The 13,195-nt window shown below is 36.6% G+C and overlaps 1 protein-coding gene across 1 annotated transcript in view; it reads right to left on the bottom strand.

Moving 5' to 3' along the window:
• The window catches only part of POLE2 (DNA polymerase epsilon 2, accessory subunit), a 28,887-nt gene that overhangs the window by 5,888 nt on the left and 9,804 nt on the right, over positions 1–13,195 (bottom strand). Inside the window, exons 6-16 of the mRNA XM_082385793.1 lie at positions 12,214–12,288; positions 9,832–9,915; positions 9,182–9,230; positions 8,701–8,775; positions 7,870–7,942; positions 3,773–3,945; positions 3,124–3,213; positions 2,896–2,950; positions 2,119–2,178; positions 1,954–2,031; positions 150–258 (exon numbers count right to left, since the gene is read on the bottom strand). Of these exons, the coding sequence (XP_082241919.1) occupies positions 150–258; positions 1,954–2,031; positions 2,119–2,178; positions 2,896–2,950; positions 3,124–3,213; positions 3,773–3,945; positions 7,870–7,942; positions 8,701–8,775; positions 9,182–9,230; positions 9,832–9,915; positions 12,214–12,288 (921 nt within the window). The remainder of the gene's footprint in view (positions 1–149; positions 259–1,953; positions 2,032–2,118; positions 2,179–2,895; positions 2,951–3,123; positions 3,214–3,772; positions 3,946–7,869; positions 7,943–8,700; positions 8,776–9,181; positions 9,231–9,831; positions 9,916–12,213; positions 12,289–13,195) is intronic.

Genomic DNA, 13,195 nt, shown 5'->3' with positions numbered 1-13,195 from the left:
ACAAAAATTACCTTACTGACGAAAGTGTGCTGAAATTATTTTGAACTATAAATAAAAACAACAAAAGGGCAAGTGATTGAGTGGCTTAACAAAATTTTATATAAAGCCACATGTAATTAAGATACCTTAATAAAGAAGACACAACTTACATGATTAGGAATATCCAAATTGCTACTGGGAAAACGGACACAGTTTCTGCACATTTTATTCACTAAGTCTTCACGAAAGACAATAATTTCTTGTGTACAATACTGAATTCTGAAATAAAAACAGTAGTTGAATGTGACTTCCTCAGAACAAAATGTGAGGTAACTTTAAAGGCAAGATGTTCTATAGTACAAAGCCATTCCCACTTCCCATTGTTCACCACAGAAAAAATTCAACCAGAATCTATTCACCCATTCATTTGACAGTAATTTATTGAGCTCTTAATATGTGTCTGGCACTATTCTAGGAATGAGAATAAACAACAGATACAATAATTACACAGTATGTTGGAAGATGATTAAGTGTATGGCAAAAAGAAAAAGGCTAACAGGAATCACTTAGGGGAAGGGAAGGTCTAGAAGGCTGGAGTATTAAATAGGAGTATTGGAACAGGTAGGGCTCATAATGAAGTTTGCTCTGAGCACAGACTTGAAGGAGGTGAGACAGTCAAGCAGACATGCAGAGGAAGAACACTGCAGGCAGAGGGAACAGGCAGAGCAGAGGCCCTAAGATGAAACATGCCTGGCACATTTGAAGAACAAAAGGAGGCTGGAGTGGCTGAAATAAATGAGGAGGAGAAGAAAGTCGGAGAGGAAATCACAGAGGAAACCAGGGGCCAGATCATGCAGGCCATGACTACCATTGCAAAGGATATGGGCTGTTATGGAATAACATGAGGGGCCCATCTTTCTGAACCAGTAGGGTGGATGTGACATGCCTTACGGTTTAAAGGATCACTCTGACATTGTTAAGGACAGACTAGAGAGGAGCAGAGGTAGAAGCTAGAGAAGAATGAGGAGGCTATTACAGTAATCAAGGCTAGAGAAGATGGTAGAGGGTTGTAGAGGGGGAGGTATAGAGAGGTGGCCAGATTCTGGATATATTTTGAAGTCCTTCTTCAAAGTTTTGAAGGACTTCCTAAAAGCTTGCATGTGAGGAAGAATCCCAAAGGTTGGTCTGAACAACTGGAAGGATAAAGGTGTCAGGAACTACGATGAGGAAAGCTACGGAACAGGGCTGGGGACTGATAAGGGAAGAAGATCAGAAGTTCAATCTGAAGATGTCTATTAGACATCCAAGGGGAGATGATGAGTACACAACCAGATACGTAAGTGTGGAATCTGGTAGAAGGTTTGAGCTGGAGATATCAATGTGGGAGGTGTCAATACACAGAGGGTAATTAAAGCCCTTGGACTGGAAAGGTCACTGAAGGAGGGAATGTAGGTAGAAAACAGAGGAGAAACAACGACTGAGGGCATTCCCTCGGTAAGAGCCTGTGGTCACAGTGAGTAGCACATACAGTAAACGTGTAATCCTTTCAGTCTTCCATTGTAACTTTTCTTAAAGGATGTGTAATTGGAATATCTATTTTTAAATCTCCATCCATTATTTAAGCTTCTAAATTCAGTGTTAGTGAATTATTTAAATACAGTTAAAACATTTTTAAAGTTTTGAGAAACCTAAGATAGAAAGAAATTTTCTTTTCATTTTTATCCCATAACAATCAAAATTCAGAGACAAATTTTAAGAAACAGGTTAATTTTTTTCCCACTTTTTTTTTTTGTTTTTTTTTGGCCACGCCGCCCATGGCATGCGGGATCTTAGTTCCCCAACCAGGGATCAAACCCACGCCCCCTGCAGTGGAAGCGCAGAGTCCTAACCACTGGACCACCAGGGAATTCCCAAGAAATAGGTTAATTGTTAAATGAAAGGAAAAAACCGCAACACAAAAATACTAATATTTACCTGCAAGGATTAGTAGTAAAAACTGAAAATGGTACTCTTTGTCTGAATTCATTAGTGATGCTTTCAGCAAATGGTGGCCTATAAAAACAATTTATGTGATATAGTATGCATTTTTAAATTTTACAGAATTTTCTTTACTGTTGCAAATATCTGAATAAAACTTACCTTGGTAAGATGGAACCAAATCCAGGATCCTCTGGACCAGGAACAAACACAAATCGACTACTGTAGCAAAATTCAACATAATTCATTCTAAAAATATTGCACCACTATCCCGTAGTCTAAAACCAAGTTATTGCCTTTAATTACAAATTTTTGAAAATTAAATTTCATACATTTTAATAAATGAACTACTAAAAGGCTCCAGACCAATACCGTCCAATAGATCTTTTTGCAATGATAGAAATGTTCTAAACCTGTACTGTCCAATTATTGAGTGCTTGAACTGTGGCCAGAGTGACTGAATTTTATCTTTACTTATTTTATTTTTTAATTTTTGGCCACGCCCTGCAGCTTATGGGGTTGTTTTAGTTCCCCGACCATGAATGGAAGCCGGTCACCACACCCCACCCCCACTCACCTGCAGTGAAAGCACCGAGTCCTAACCACTGGACCGCCAGGGAATTCCCTTAAATAATTTAAATTTAAAGAGATACACGTGGCCAGTGACTATCATATTGAAGAGTGTAGCTCTAGACCCTTAGAGAAATGTCACCAAGAAATGTGGAATACGGTGGAAATTATCACTCTTCCTTTTAATACTTTTCATTATAAATCTCTACTAGAGTGTAACATACATTATCATGATAGCAGGTTAATTTTATCTCTTAACTGTACTAATTTTCTCAACTTTTTCTGCCATCCATTTCTTAACTTAGGATTCATTTTTTGTGTTTCTCAAATAACACTTTAAATAAAAAATATAGCAATAGAAATCATTACCTTTGGTGAATATTTGGGTATTCACATATTATATCTGCCAAAGTTTTTAGGGAATCTAAAATTTTAAAGGGATATTGAATTTAATTTGCATATGATATACATAAATCAAATTTTATTTGATTAGCTACAACTCTACATATTTTGAATGAAATTAAAATATTATAGATCATTTCTTATCAATTTAGTTTATACAAATGTAGAAACACTTATTAAACAGATCCTCAATACCTTTCAAAGCTTGAACGTGATTTTTTCCATATGGTACAGATGAAAAATTGCCAAACAGAATAAAGCAGGTTGGAGGTGCTGGTGAATAACCTAAAAGTAAAAGAAGAAATGAACATATAGAGTGTAGAAATCATATAAAAATCTTTTAACCATGAGTTTTTAAATAATAAAACCGTACTATTTTTAAAATAATACCTTATTTTAATAACATTATTATAAAAAATAGTAATAATAGTGCCCATTTATTGAGCACTTATTTTGTGCCAGGCCCTGCAATGGCTTGATTAATCCTCACAACATCCCTGTAAACTGAGAGAGAGATTAAGTAACCTGCCCAAGGTATTAGACTGCAGCTTAAACCCAGTTCTGTCAAATTCCAAAGCCTAAGCTGTTCTCCACTCTTGTACTATTCTTAGGACTAATTCTCATTTATCATGAATACACAGACAGACACACACACACACACAGTTATTTTTCAAATGTAAAAATGTAAGTCTTTAAGATGAATTCATTTAAAATATTTCACCACTGAATCAACGTCTTTTAAAAACTAGACTACTCAAAAAGATACATTTTTTTTTTAAGAATTTCGTTTTAAGACATGAATTCTCATTAGAGTTCAAAAAAGAATAGAAAAAATGACACCTACCAGAAAACATGGTGTGAAGTTTTTCCAATACTTCTACTTGGTCCAACCAAACATCAGATATAAACACAAACATGGCATCTTTGTTCTCATCCTCTAGTTGTTTTAGTTTTGCAGAAGTCTTCACAGATGTATTAGAAGGGCCTCCAAAAAAATTAATATTTCCATAGTATGCCCTAGGTAATTATAACACAATTATTACCTTCTATCCTATATTCTGTTGGAGATATTTTTCTGATATTCTACAAATTTAGCTTCTATCTAATGAGGTAATTGTCCCATCAATGTAAATTGGACCATGAAAATGTATTATTTGTAGCACAAAAAACAAACAAGTTTATTTAAGTGTTCTAAAATGAGAACGGAAGCAATACGGAAGCAGTAAACAAAGTACAGATATAGTATACCTGTACCTTTTAAAACTTACTAAAGCAAATATTAAAATAAATCACAATTTTCTATGTAGTTGAAAGTAGGAGAAATAGGTACTCAATTTGAATAATAAAAGTCTCAAAAAAAGTGCTAGCCATTTGACCAAGCAATTCACTTCTAGAAATCTGTTCTAAGAAATTAAGGATGTCTACGAAGACTAACGAACATCCCAGAATTGGGAAAATCTGGAAGGAACACTAAAGCTTGCAAAAAGGGTCACTAGGAAATTGGGGTGATCTGCACTCCCAGCCTCTACTGCTCTTGCCACCCACCCTTCACTGGCTGCCATCCTGCAGTTCCCAGCTTAACTGTACTACCCCAGAGAAGCCTCTCCTGAGGATCCCAAGAGAAGTTAGATTTCCCCATTACACACACTTGTAGGACCCTGCACTTCTCTTTTGTAGAACTTATCAAATTTGTAATCAGCTAATTATTTGGGTGACAGTTTAATGTCTATCTCCCCAATCCAACACCTAGCACAGAGCCTGGCAATATAGTATGTGCTCAAAATACACTGCTGAATGTAACAAATCATGTAATTAAAAAAAGTATTTCATGCTAATGGAAAATGTTGACTGCATATTAAATGAAGAAGCAGGTTGCAAAGCAGTGTACAGTATGTATCCATTTTTAGTGTCCAAAAAAAGGGAATAGATATAGACCTATATATTCATGCATTAAAAAGAAACTCTCCATGTTATATATATATATATATCTTGTTAGAGTTGATTCTTGTTAGGTTGCTGTAATTATATCCTATAAAGTCACTGCAAACACTGCATTAGGGAATACTGAACCCTTGCTCCTAAGGAAAACATGTACATATCAGACAGATTGTAATATTAAATCCTAAAAACAAAAACAAAAACAAAAGAAAACCTCATGTTGGTAGATTCTATTTTCTTTATTTTACAAAAGAGAAAGCAAGGTTCAGGTTCAGAAGTGTTAAGTAACTCTCCTGAGGCCATCCCAATAGCAGGTACCAGTGTTAGGTTACAATCTTGTGGTTATCAGAGGAATGAAATAAGATGAAATTGTATGAAATAATTGTATGATGATTTCAATTATATACCCAAACATAAACCAGAGCATCACAGACAGAAATACCTATTAAGCTGATTCTTGAGAAATTAAAGCTTAGAAAAGCCTCACTAACACCTTCCATCCTTGGTACATGGAATACAGGAAGTCCCCTACATATGAACCTTCAAGTTGTGAACTTTCAAAGATGCAAATGTGCCCTGTATGCCAGCCGTTGTACTGTATTACTGTACTTTTCAAGGTACTGTACTGTAAGATTAAGAACATTTTCTTTATTTTTTGTGTTTGTTTTTTATGTATTATTTGTGTGAAAAATATTATAAACTAATTACAGTACAGTACTATATAGCCGATTGTGTTAGTTGGGTACCTAGGCTAACTTTGTTGGACTTACAAACAAGTTGGATTTACGAACGTGCTCTCGGAGTGTAACTCATTCGTATGTAGGGGACTTACTGTATAATGTGCAAAGACAGGAGCAAGAGGAAGGCCTATTTTCCCAAGAAATACTCTAGGAATTCTAGGAACTCTAACAACATGTTGGGCTCAGAAAACACAAGTCACATGCCCTGTACCAGTGAAAGAGAGCAGCATGGCAATGAAATCCCAGCAATCTGTACCCTAAAAAATGTATATGGTAGACTAGGCAATGGTGGGAAGGCATTAGGTCAGTTCAGATCCTTTTGAGATGGGACCACGTTGTAGACATATTTGTATTCATTTATCCTTTTTTTTAATAGATTTTATTGATTGATTGATTGGCTGCGTTGGGTCTTCCGTTGCTGTGCGTGGGCTTTCTCTAGTTGCGGCGAGCAGGGGCTACTCTTTGTTGCGGTGCGAGGGCTTCTCATTGCGGTGGCTTCTCTTGTTGAGGAGCACAGGCTCTAGGCCTGTGACACACAGGCTTCGGTAGTTGTGGCTCATGGGCTCTAGAGCACGGGCTCAGTAGTTGTGGCGCACGGGCTTAGTTGCTCTGCGGCATGTGGGATCTTCCTGGATCAGGGCTTGAACCCGTGTCCCCTGCATTGGCAGGCAGATTCTTAACCACTGCGCCACCAGCGAAGTCCCTCATTTACCCTTAAAACAGTATTTTACACATAGAAAGAACTCAATAAAATATCTATTGTTGAATTCACTGACTGCCACCAGAATACAGCCTTCCGAATTTTACTTTGGAGGTATTTTAAGAGAAAAGTAATTTATAATCCTAACTGGAATAAAATGATTATTTTACTTTAACATACTTTATGACACCTCATACCAGTCCATTGGTGTACTAAACACACACAAAGCAGTTTAATTTAGAGAAAATGAGACAATTTAAATGGAAGATTATTTGAGACATTACAATGATGAACGCTTGGCTAAACTGAAACGAATGGTACTACTCATGGCCAGCTTCCTCAATTATTCCTCTCATTCAGACGTAGTAATTTTGAGGCTTGTATGAAACTAAAACACCAAAACAACAGCAATTATGCCTTAAATATAGTCCAAAAAAACCCCTACAATGATATAAACCTAGCTACAAACTAGCACTAAAAACATTCACTTAAAAGTGAGCTGGCTTGATGAGGGCTTCTATTCTCTGTGGCGTGAGCAGCACTTTCCCCCGGATTATGTACTTCAACAGGAAGAGAAGATGCACAGCAAAAGCTGCCTGCCAGTGACTCCCAGCCAGCAAATGTGGCCTTGGCACATGATTTATACAGGCATACTGGGCCTAAAATCTTAGTCCTCATACTTCTCCTTGAAATCATCACCATCATCATGGAATCTCAAGATTTAATTCCCCCAGATGCTTACAGGCTCCAGGAAGGTAATACTAAATATCAAAGCAGAGCCAGCAGAGGCTGACTAGGTGTGAGTGAGGGAGCACACACATACACAGTGATTGCACACAGTGGGCAATCACTGCAGTATAGATGTTCCAGGTGAGAATTCAGGTACAAAGTATGGCTAGATCTGATTGTTCAAGAGAACTCAGAAATCTACACTATTATGAGAAATCTCCTGATTTTTAAATATTGCAAACTAATTCAAAATGTGTTTTAACACCTCAAAGGGGAAAAATGAAATTTTTATAGACTACATTCAACCCACAGGCCACCAGCTTCAACTTCTACACCATTATTCAGCCTCTGCTCAAATACCTTGAGTGACAGGGAACTCACTCCTCTCAGAGAAGGCCCTTTTGGAACCACTCTAATATTATAATGATTTTGCATATATTAAAGAACTATATAACCCGCCTCTTGTAACTTTCACTCAGTAAAATACAAAAATAAGAACTTTCTATTAACATGGGAATTATATTCTTCTAAGTGTTTTCCTATCTCTTATCTCAGTTGAACTTCTCATCAATCCTAGAGATAAATAAGACCGATAGACTGGAAGTCTTTCCATTAAAGCCAAAGTACAGAGATGCTATTGCAACCAATCTGGAGTCAACCCGAAGTTTTCAGTTTCATATAAAGCCCAGTCTTTAACTCTCATTTTCCATTGCTCTTCGCCTTCTGACACAAAGCCTGAGGACTTGTAATAACTGAGATATGATATACTATCTTACATTCATTACTGCCGGTATTATAAAATCCCTATAGAGTTTAAGTCAAACATTTTTATACCTAGTAGTACTAGAGGGTTCAGTGGGTGGAAATCCAAAGGCATTGACATGAAACACCTGATCTTCAAACCAACCTGAAAAAAGATAAGTAACAAATCACTTTCATTTGTCCAATTCTCCTTCTTGTTTGAAAGGACAAAACTATGGAACACAAAGCAGTAACGCTAGGCCATCATCTCATCCCCTGTTGACTAACAACAGAATTATCAGTCCCACTGCGCTACAAAACAGCTTCAGGTTCAGAGACTGTCTCAGTTCTTTTTTTTTTTTTTGGCCACACCATGCGGCTTGTGGGATCTTAGTTCCCTGACCAAGGATTGAACCCAGGGCCATGGCAGTGAAAGAGCCAAGTCCTAACCACTGGACCACCAGGGAATTCCAGACAGTCTCAGTTCTATAAAAAAAAAAAATTCATGAAATACTAACAGATTTAGAATTAAAACTTTTCCCTTTTTTATTTCACAATACATGTTAGAGTACAGACAGATAAGGTACACAGATTTTAAAATGTCTCATTTTATGACTCTATGTACAATCTGTTTTTTCAACTTCACTGAGATATAATTCATATATCATACAACCCTTTAAAAGTGTATACTTCAGTGGTTTTTAGTATATTCACAAGTTGTACAACCATCACCACTAATTTCAGAATATTTTCATCACCCCAGAAAGAAACCCCTCTCCCATGAGTCTGTTATTTAATGTCAGAAATATGCTCTCATAATCAGTGTTGTCCCGAGTTACATCATGTTAACATATTTTAACCAATGTAGAAAGGGTTTTACGGTAGAATGATGAGGGGGAGAGGGAAAAAAGTATACTGACTTACCCTCTGCTAAGACAAAGCATGACTCTGTGTATAAACCGCTATGGAACTGGTACACAATAATTGAGGAAAATAATTCTACTTCTATGCTTGAGGTGGTGATAAAGTCAACATACATTTTGGGCTCCACAGGACTTCCAAATAATAAATTCAAAGACTTCACATTTAAAACTCTGAATAGATCATAGCTTAAAAAACTTTAGGTTTAAATATCCCCATATCTGATTCTAAGATGTAATATTGACAGTATAGACCATTCTTAGCATGTTATAAACTTCCTCAGTGATTTGTCTGGATTCTCCAAATAAGGGGGAATTACAGGGTTTTTTGTCTCTGGTTAGGATTATGTCTCCAGATTCCTACACCACCGTATGGAAGTTACACTAAGAACCCAAATAGGTAAATGTGCGAATGATATATGATCAATTTCCCCAACTCATGTAACACAGATTTAAAAAAATAAAAGTGAAGGATATAGCTTTACTAAGATCCAGTTGTACTGTTCCTGTAGGATCTTCCAGAAAAAATTTTCCCTAAAAAAAATTAAAAGAAGTATGTCCACATTTATGTAAAAATGAATACTATGACAAAAGAATTAAAATACCGACAATTTTGACAACACAATGTAGTAGACAGTACAGTGGATTTTTAAAAAATCAGTAATTCCTAGTCTAGGCTTTTCCATTTACTAGTCTGGTGACCACAAACTAATCAATTAATTGAGACTCGTAGTCCTCATAGGTACCTAGACAATGACCACTGCCAACCAAGAGATGACCGGAGGGATACTCGCTGGCTGCCATAAGAGGGGCCTCAGAGAGACAACAACAACTCCCAGGGAGCAGGATATGGTCTGCAGCTTTGATTGTTTAGAAACCCAGTACTCTCTGTTCAACCAGAGGTCACTGGGGGACTAATTTCAGGCTATGCAAACTGGTGGCCTGTATAAGACACTCCTTCCTGATGTCTACTCAGGAAACCAAATGCAAAAGGAAAGGTTACTTGGTGACTGAGGTAGCCACTTTCAATGACGAATACGCTCCCATGCCCTCTGTAAAAATCCTATATGTAACTGACATTTCATTAATCTGAAGGCTGAAAATAAAAGTTGGATGCTTATCAAGTTCAACTTACCTCTTTTAACTGAGTTATCATTCCAAGAATAATCACATCTCCGATCTTAGTTGTACTGCCCAATAGGGTTTCTACTGTCTTAAGCTAAAGTAAAACAAAATAAATTCTTAAGGACTGAAAATATGTTCTTTGAAGAAACTAATCTTTTTACAAGTAAGTAAATTTTGAGCGCACATTTTAGTATTTACAACTATTTTACAGTAGAAAATCAAATAAAACTTAGAAAATATAATTTTATCCTACAAAAAGCTAAAATATTAACTGATGATGGCTTGGAAGAATTGTGCCTAAAGAAACACCATATCAACACAGGCCCTAACCAATGACTGAAGTTTCATACCATATTATTTTGAATAATAATAAGTATATTTATCTTTAAAATGTAAAAAAAGAATATAAATTTTATTTATTTTATTTGGTCAGTACCTCTTCAGTACCTGAAAATTAGTGGGCTATTTAAAAAGTTATATTCTACTTTTATTTAGTATTTTGAAAGGCTGTCATTATTTACATTCTCAATCTGATCCTTATTTTTTATCAGAAAGTTAAAGGTAGTAATAATTGGGGCATTATTTTAAAAAATCCTTTCTGACCCTTTTCTATACATATAATCCTAAGTATATGTTAATACACACATATATAATTTATAAACACATAGCCATACAGTTTGTTTTATTGCAAAGATGAAATCATATTATTTGTATTATTCTTCAGCTTAACTTTTTAAGTTTAATATATCTTAAACATTGTTCCATTTAACTATATATAGATACACTTCATTCTTTTTAATTGCGTAGAGATATCTATAGTATATATACAACAATTTACCAAACAACTTAAAGGACATGATCACATCATCCCATAATAATCACTGTTAACATCTGATATTGAAGTTCCTCTTTAAAAACATGAACCTCAAGCAACACAGGAATACAATGTTCATTTTAAACAATTTTAAAAAATGAAATACTTAGGGATAAATCTGAAGAAAAGATATGTAAGACATGTATTCTAAAAACTGGCTTAGGTAAAGATTTCTTAGAAACAATACCAAAAATATGAGCCATAAAAGAAAAATTGATATGTTGGACTTTAACAAAATTAAGAACTTACGTACTTCAAAAAGACTGTTAAGAGAATAAAAAGACAACTTACAGACTGGGAAAAATATTGCAATTTGCAATCAATCAATTAAAGCAACACAGGAGTAAAAGCTGTAACAAAGTATTCATGAGGACACCATATTTGCAGTTTGCAAAGGGAGAATGCCATATAGGGACTATAGTTGGTGGTTTAAATACCAGCAGGGATACAGAATTAAACAGCTTGGCAAGATAACAAGAACAATAAATTATTTAGCTAAGCCCTAAAGTTACTCTGGCAAAGAGGAGAGGTGAAATAATGCTTCTGGGTTGTGGGTATCTGAGTTGCCATAGGAAACCTAATATATACAAGAAAACACATAGACAGTCATTTGTAGAGAAATATAAATAATGTCAATTTCCAAAACTCAATACAATTTTTTTCTCCAACAAAAGTTAAAAGCAGAAACTATCAAACTCTATAAATGTTTTCTCCTTATGGTGCTGCCATCAAACATTAATTTAAGCATTATCTAGTATTATCATTTTAGTAGCTATCAGACTGCTCATCACCATGAATTCTGATCTAACATAGTAGAGGACTGAATGAACCTCAGCAGAGGCTGGGCCTCTTCAGAAGCTATTTGGAACCCCACAGAAACGGTGGGTCCTAGCCAGAAGGAGCTAAGGACTATCCCCCAGCAGGGCTCTGTGTGCTGGAGGGGGAAAAAAGCCACAGATGGACTGACGGTGACCAGGTGTGTTGCTGGAACAAAAGTGATGGTGCTGTTTGGTATCCACTTTCTGAAGTATTACAGTGGAAAGAGCACACACGGCAGAAAACATTCTTCCTCTCCCCAGACAACCCCGTGGCCTGTCTGTGCTCTCTCATGCATTCTATAAATGTGGTTTCCCTAGTGCCTTCAGTAAAATTTTCACTCCAACTGATATAACATGTCTCAGCTGAACAAGTGTATGGGGGTCACTAGAGGGATGGGCTGGGCAAGGAGCAGGATTTCAGAGTATGAGTGCGGGCAGGAAGGGTAGTGTTGAGGGTTGGTCAGCAAGCCAGTGTATCATCCGGCAAATGGACCAGGAGGACTAGGGTTCTGTCTTGGTGGCCAGAGACCCAGGACACAGGACATGGACTTTACCAACAGTGGGCATGCACAGGTCAGTTAGCTAGTTAAAGTATTATCAGTGGTTAATTTTCATTTAAAATTCAATAAATTAGAATTAAGCAATAAGTATTAAACTTGTATACATACACCCCCCTAAATAACTAGGATAACGTTCTAACCTGGAATTTGCTTCCGCTTTCATCAGGGTGAGAACCTATCACTGGAGGAGTAAATAATTCATGTCTGTGGGTCCTCTAGAAAAAAGAAAGATTCACATGAATTACTGAGGCAAACATTTAAAACTAAGATTCATTAAAATAGTGCCCTGACAAAGCACTGTCCTTAAACTAACGTTACTATTATTTATTCTCAAAAAATTTGAAAATCTACATAGTTTAATGTACAAATATCTAGAAATGTAATTTGTTTAAAAAATCATTTTAAGACTTTTTTTTAAAAAAGGTCTATCGTGTACCTGGCAGTAGTGCACTCTGGGCTGAGGATATGAAGACAACAAACCAAGGTGTCAACCTCAGAGCACAGGGGTCAGTGAGAATGAAGTGTCAACAGGTCACAATACAACAAAGGACCCTGAGCAGAAGGGGCCATTTAACGAGATCCTAAATGATAAAAAAGACTTTGCTAGTAAGAAACAAAAGGAGGCTGAGACAAGACATTTCAGGCAGAGGAAGGGATGTGTCACAAGAAAGAGTTATTAAGAGTAAAGGAGTATTCAGGAAGTGATGTGAAGCTTAGTACAGTTGGATCATGAAGTGCACAAGGCAGCACGTGCGACAATGCAAGAGATGGGTTGGAGCCTCTATTTGGGAAAATGTCCCTCCCCCACTGTGGTCCACATAGTTTAGGTAGGGTTGGTGCCCTTCCCCCTCCAGACAGACCACCAAGGCCTAGCAAATCAAAGTACTCCATCCCCTTGGCCAGTGATTGTTTCAGGGTTGAGCAAGTGCCTGAAGCCTGGCCAATAGGAGACAGCTGCTAGAACTATTGGAAAAGAAGAACTCTCTAAGAGTTTCCAAGGCTACTAGTGAGTGGCCATCTCTGTCACCTCATAGGAAGAACTTGTTTGAAAGTAAGATCAATTTTTTAAAATTGCTGGGAGATGGAAAGAGGTAGATGCCTCATGACATTGTGTGAGCACCT

This window comes from Balaenoptera borealis (genome assembly GCF_965194805.1).
Source record: "Balaenoptera borealis genome assembly, chromosome: 3".
In the NCBI taxonomy this organism is placed as follows: Eukaryota; Metazoa; Chordata; class Mammalia; order Artiodactyla; family Balaenopteridae; genus Balaenoptera; species Balaenoptera borealis.
This window is presented reverse-complemented; position numbering and strand designations above follow the sequence as displayed.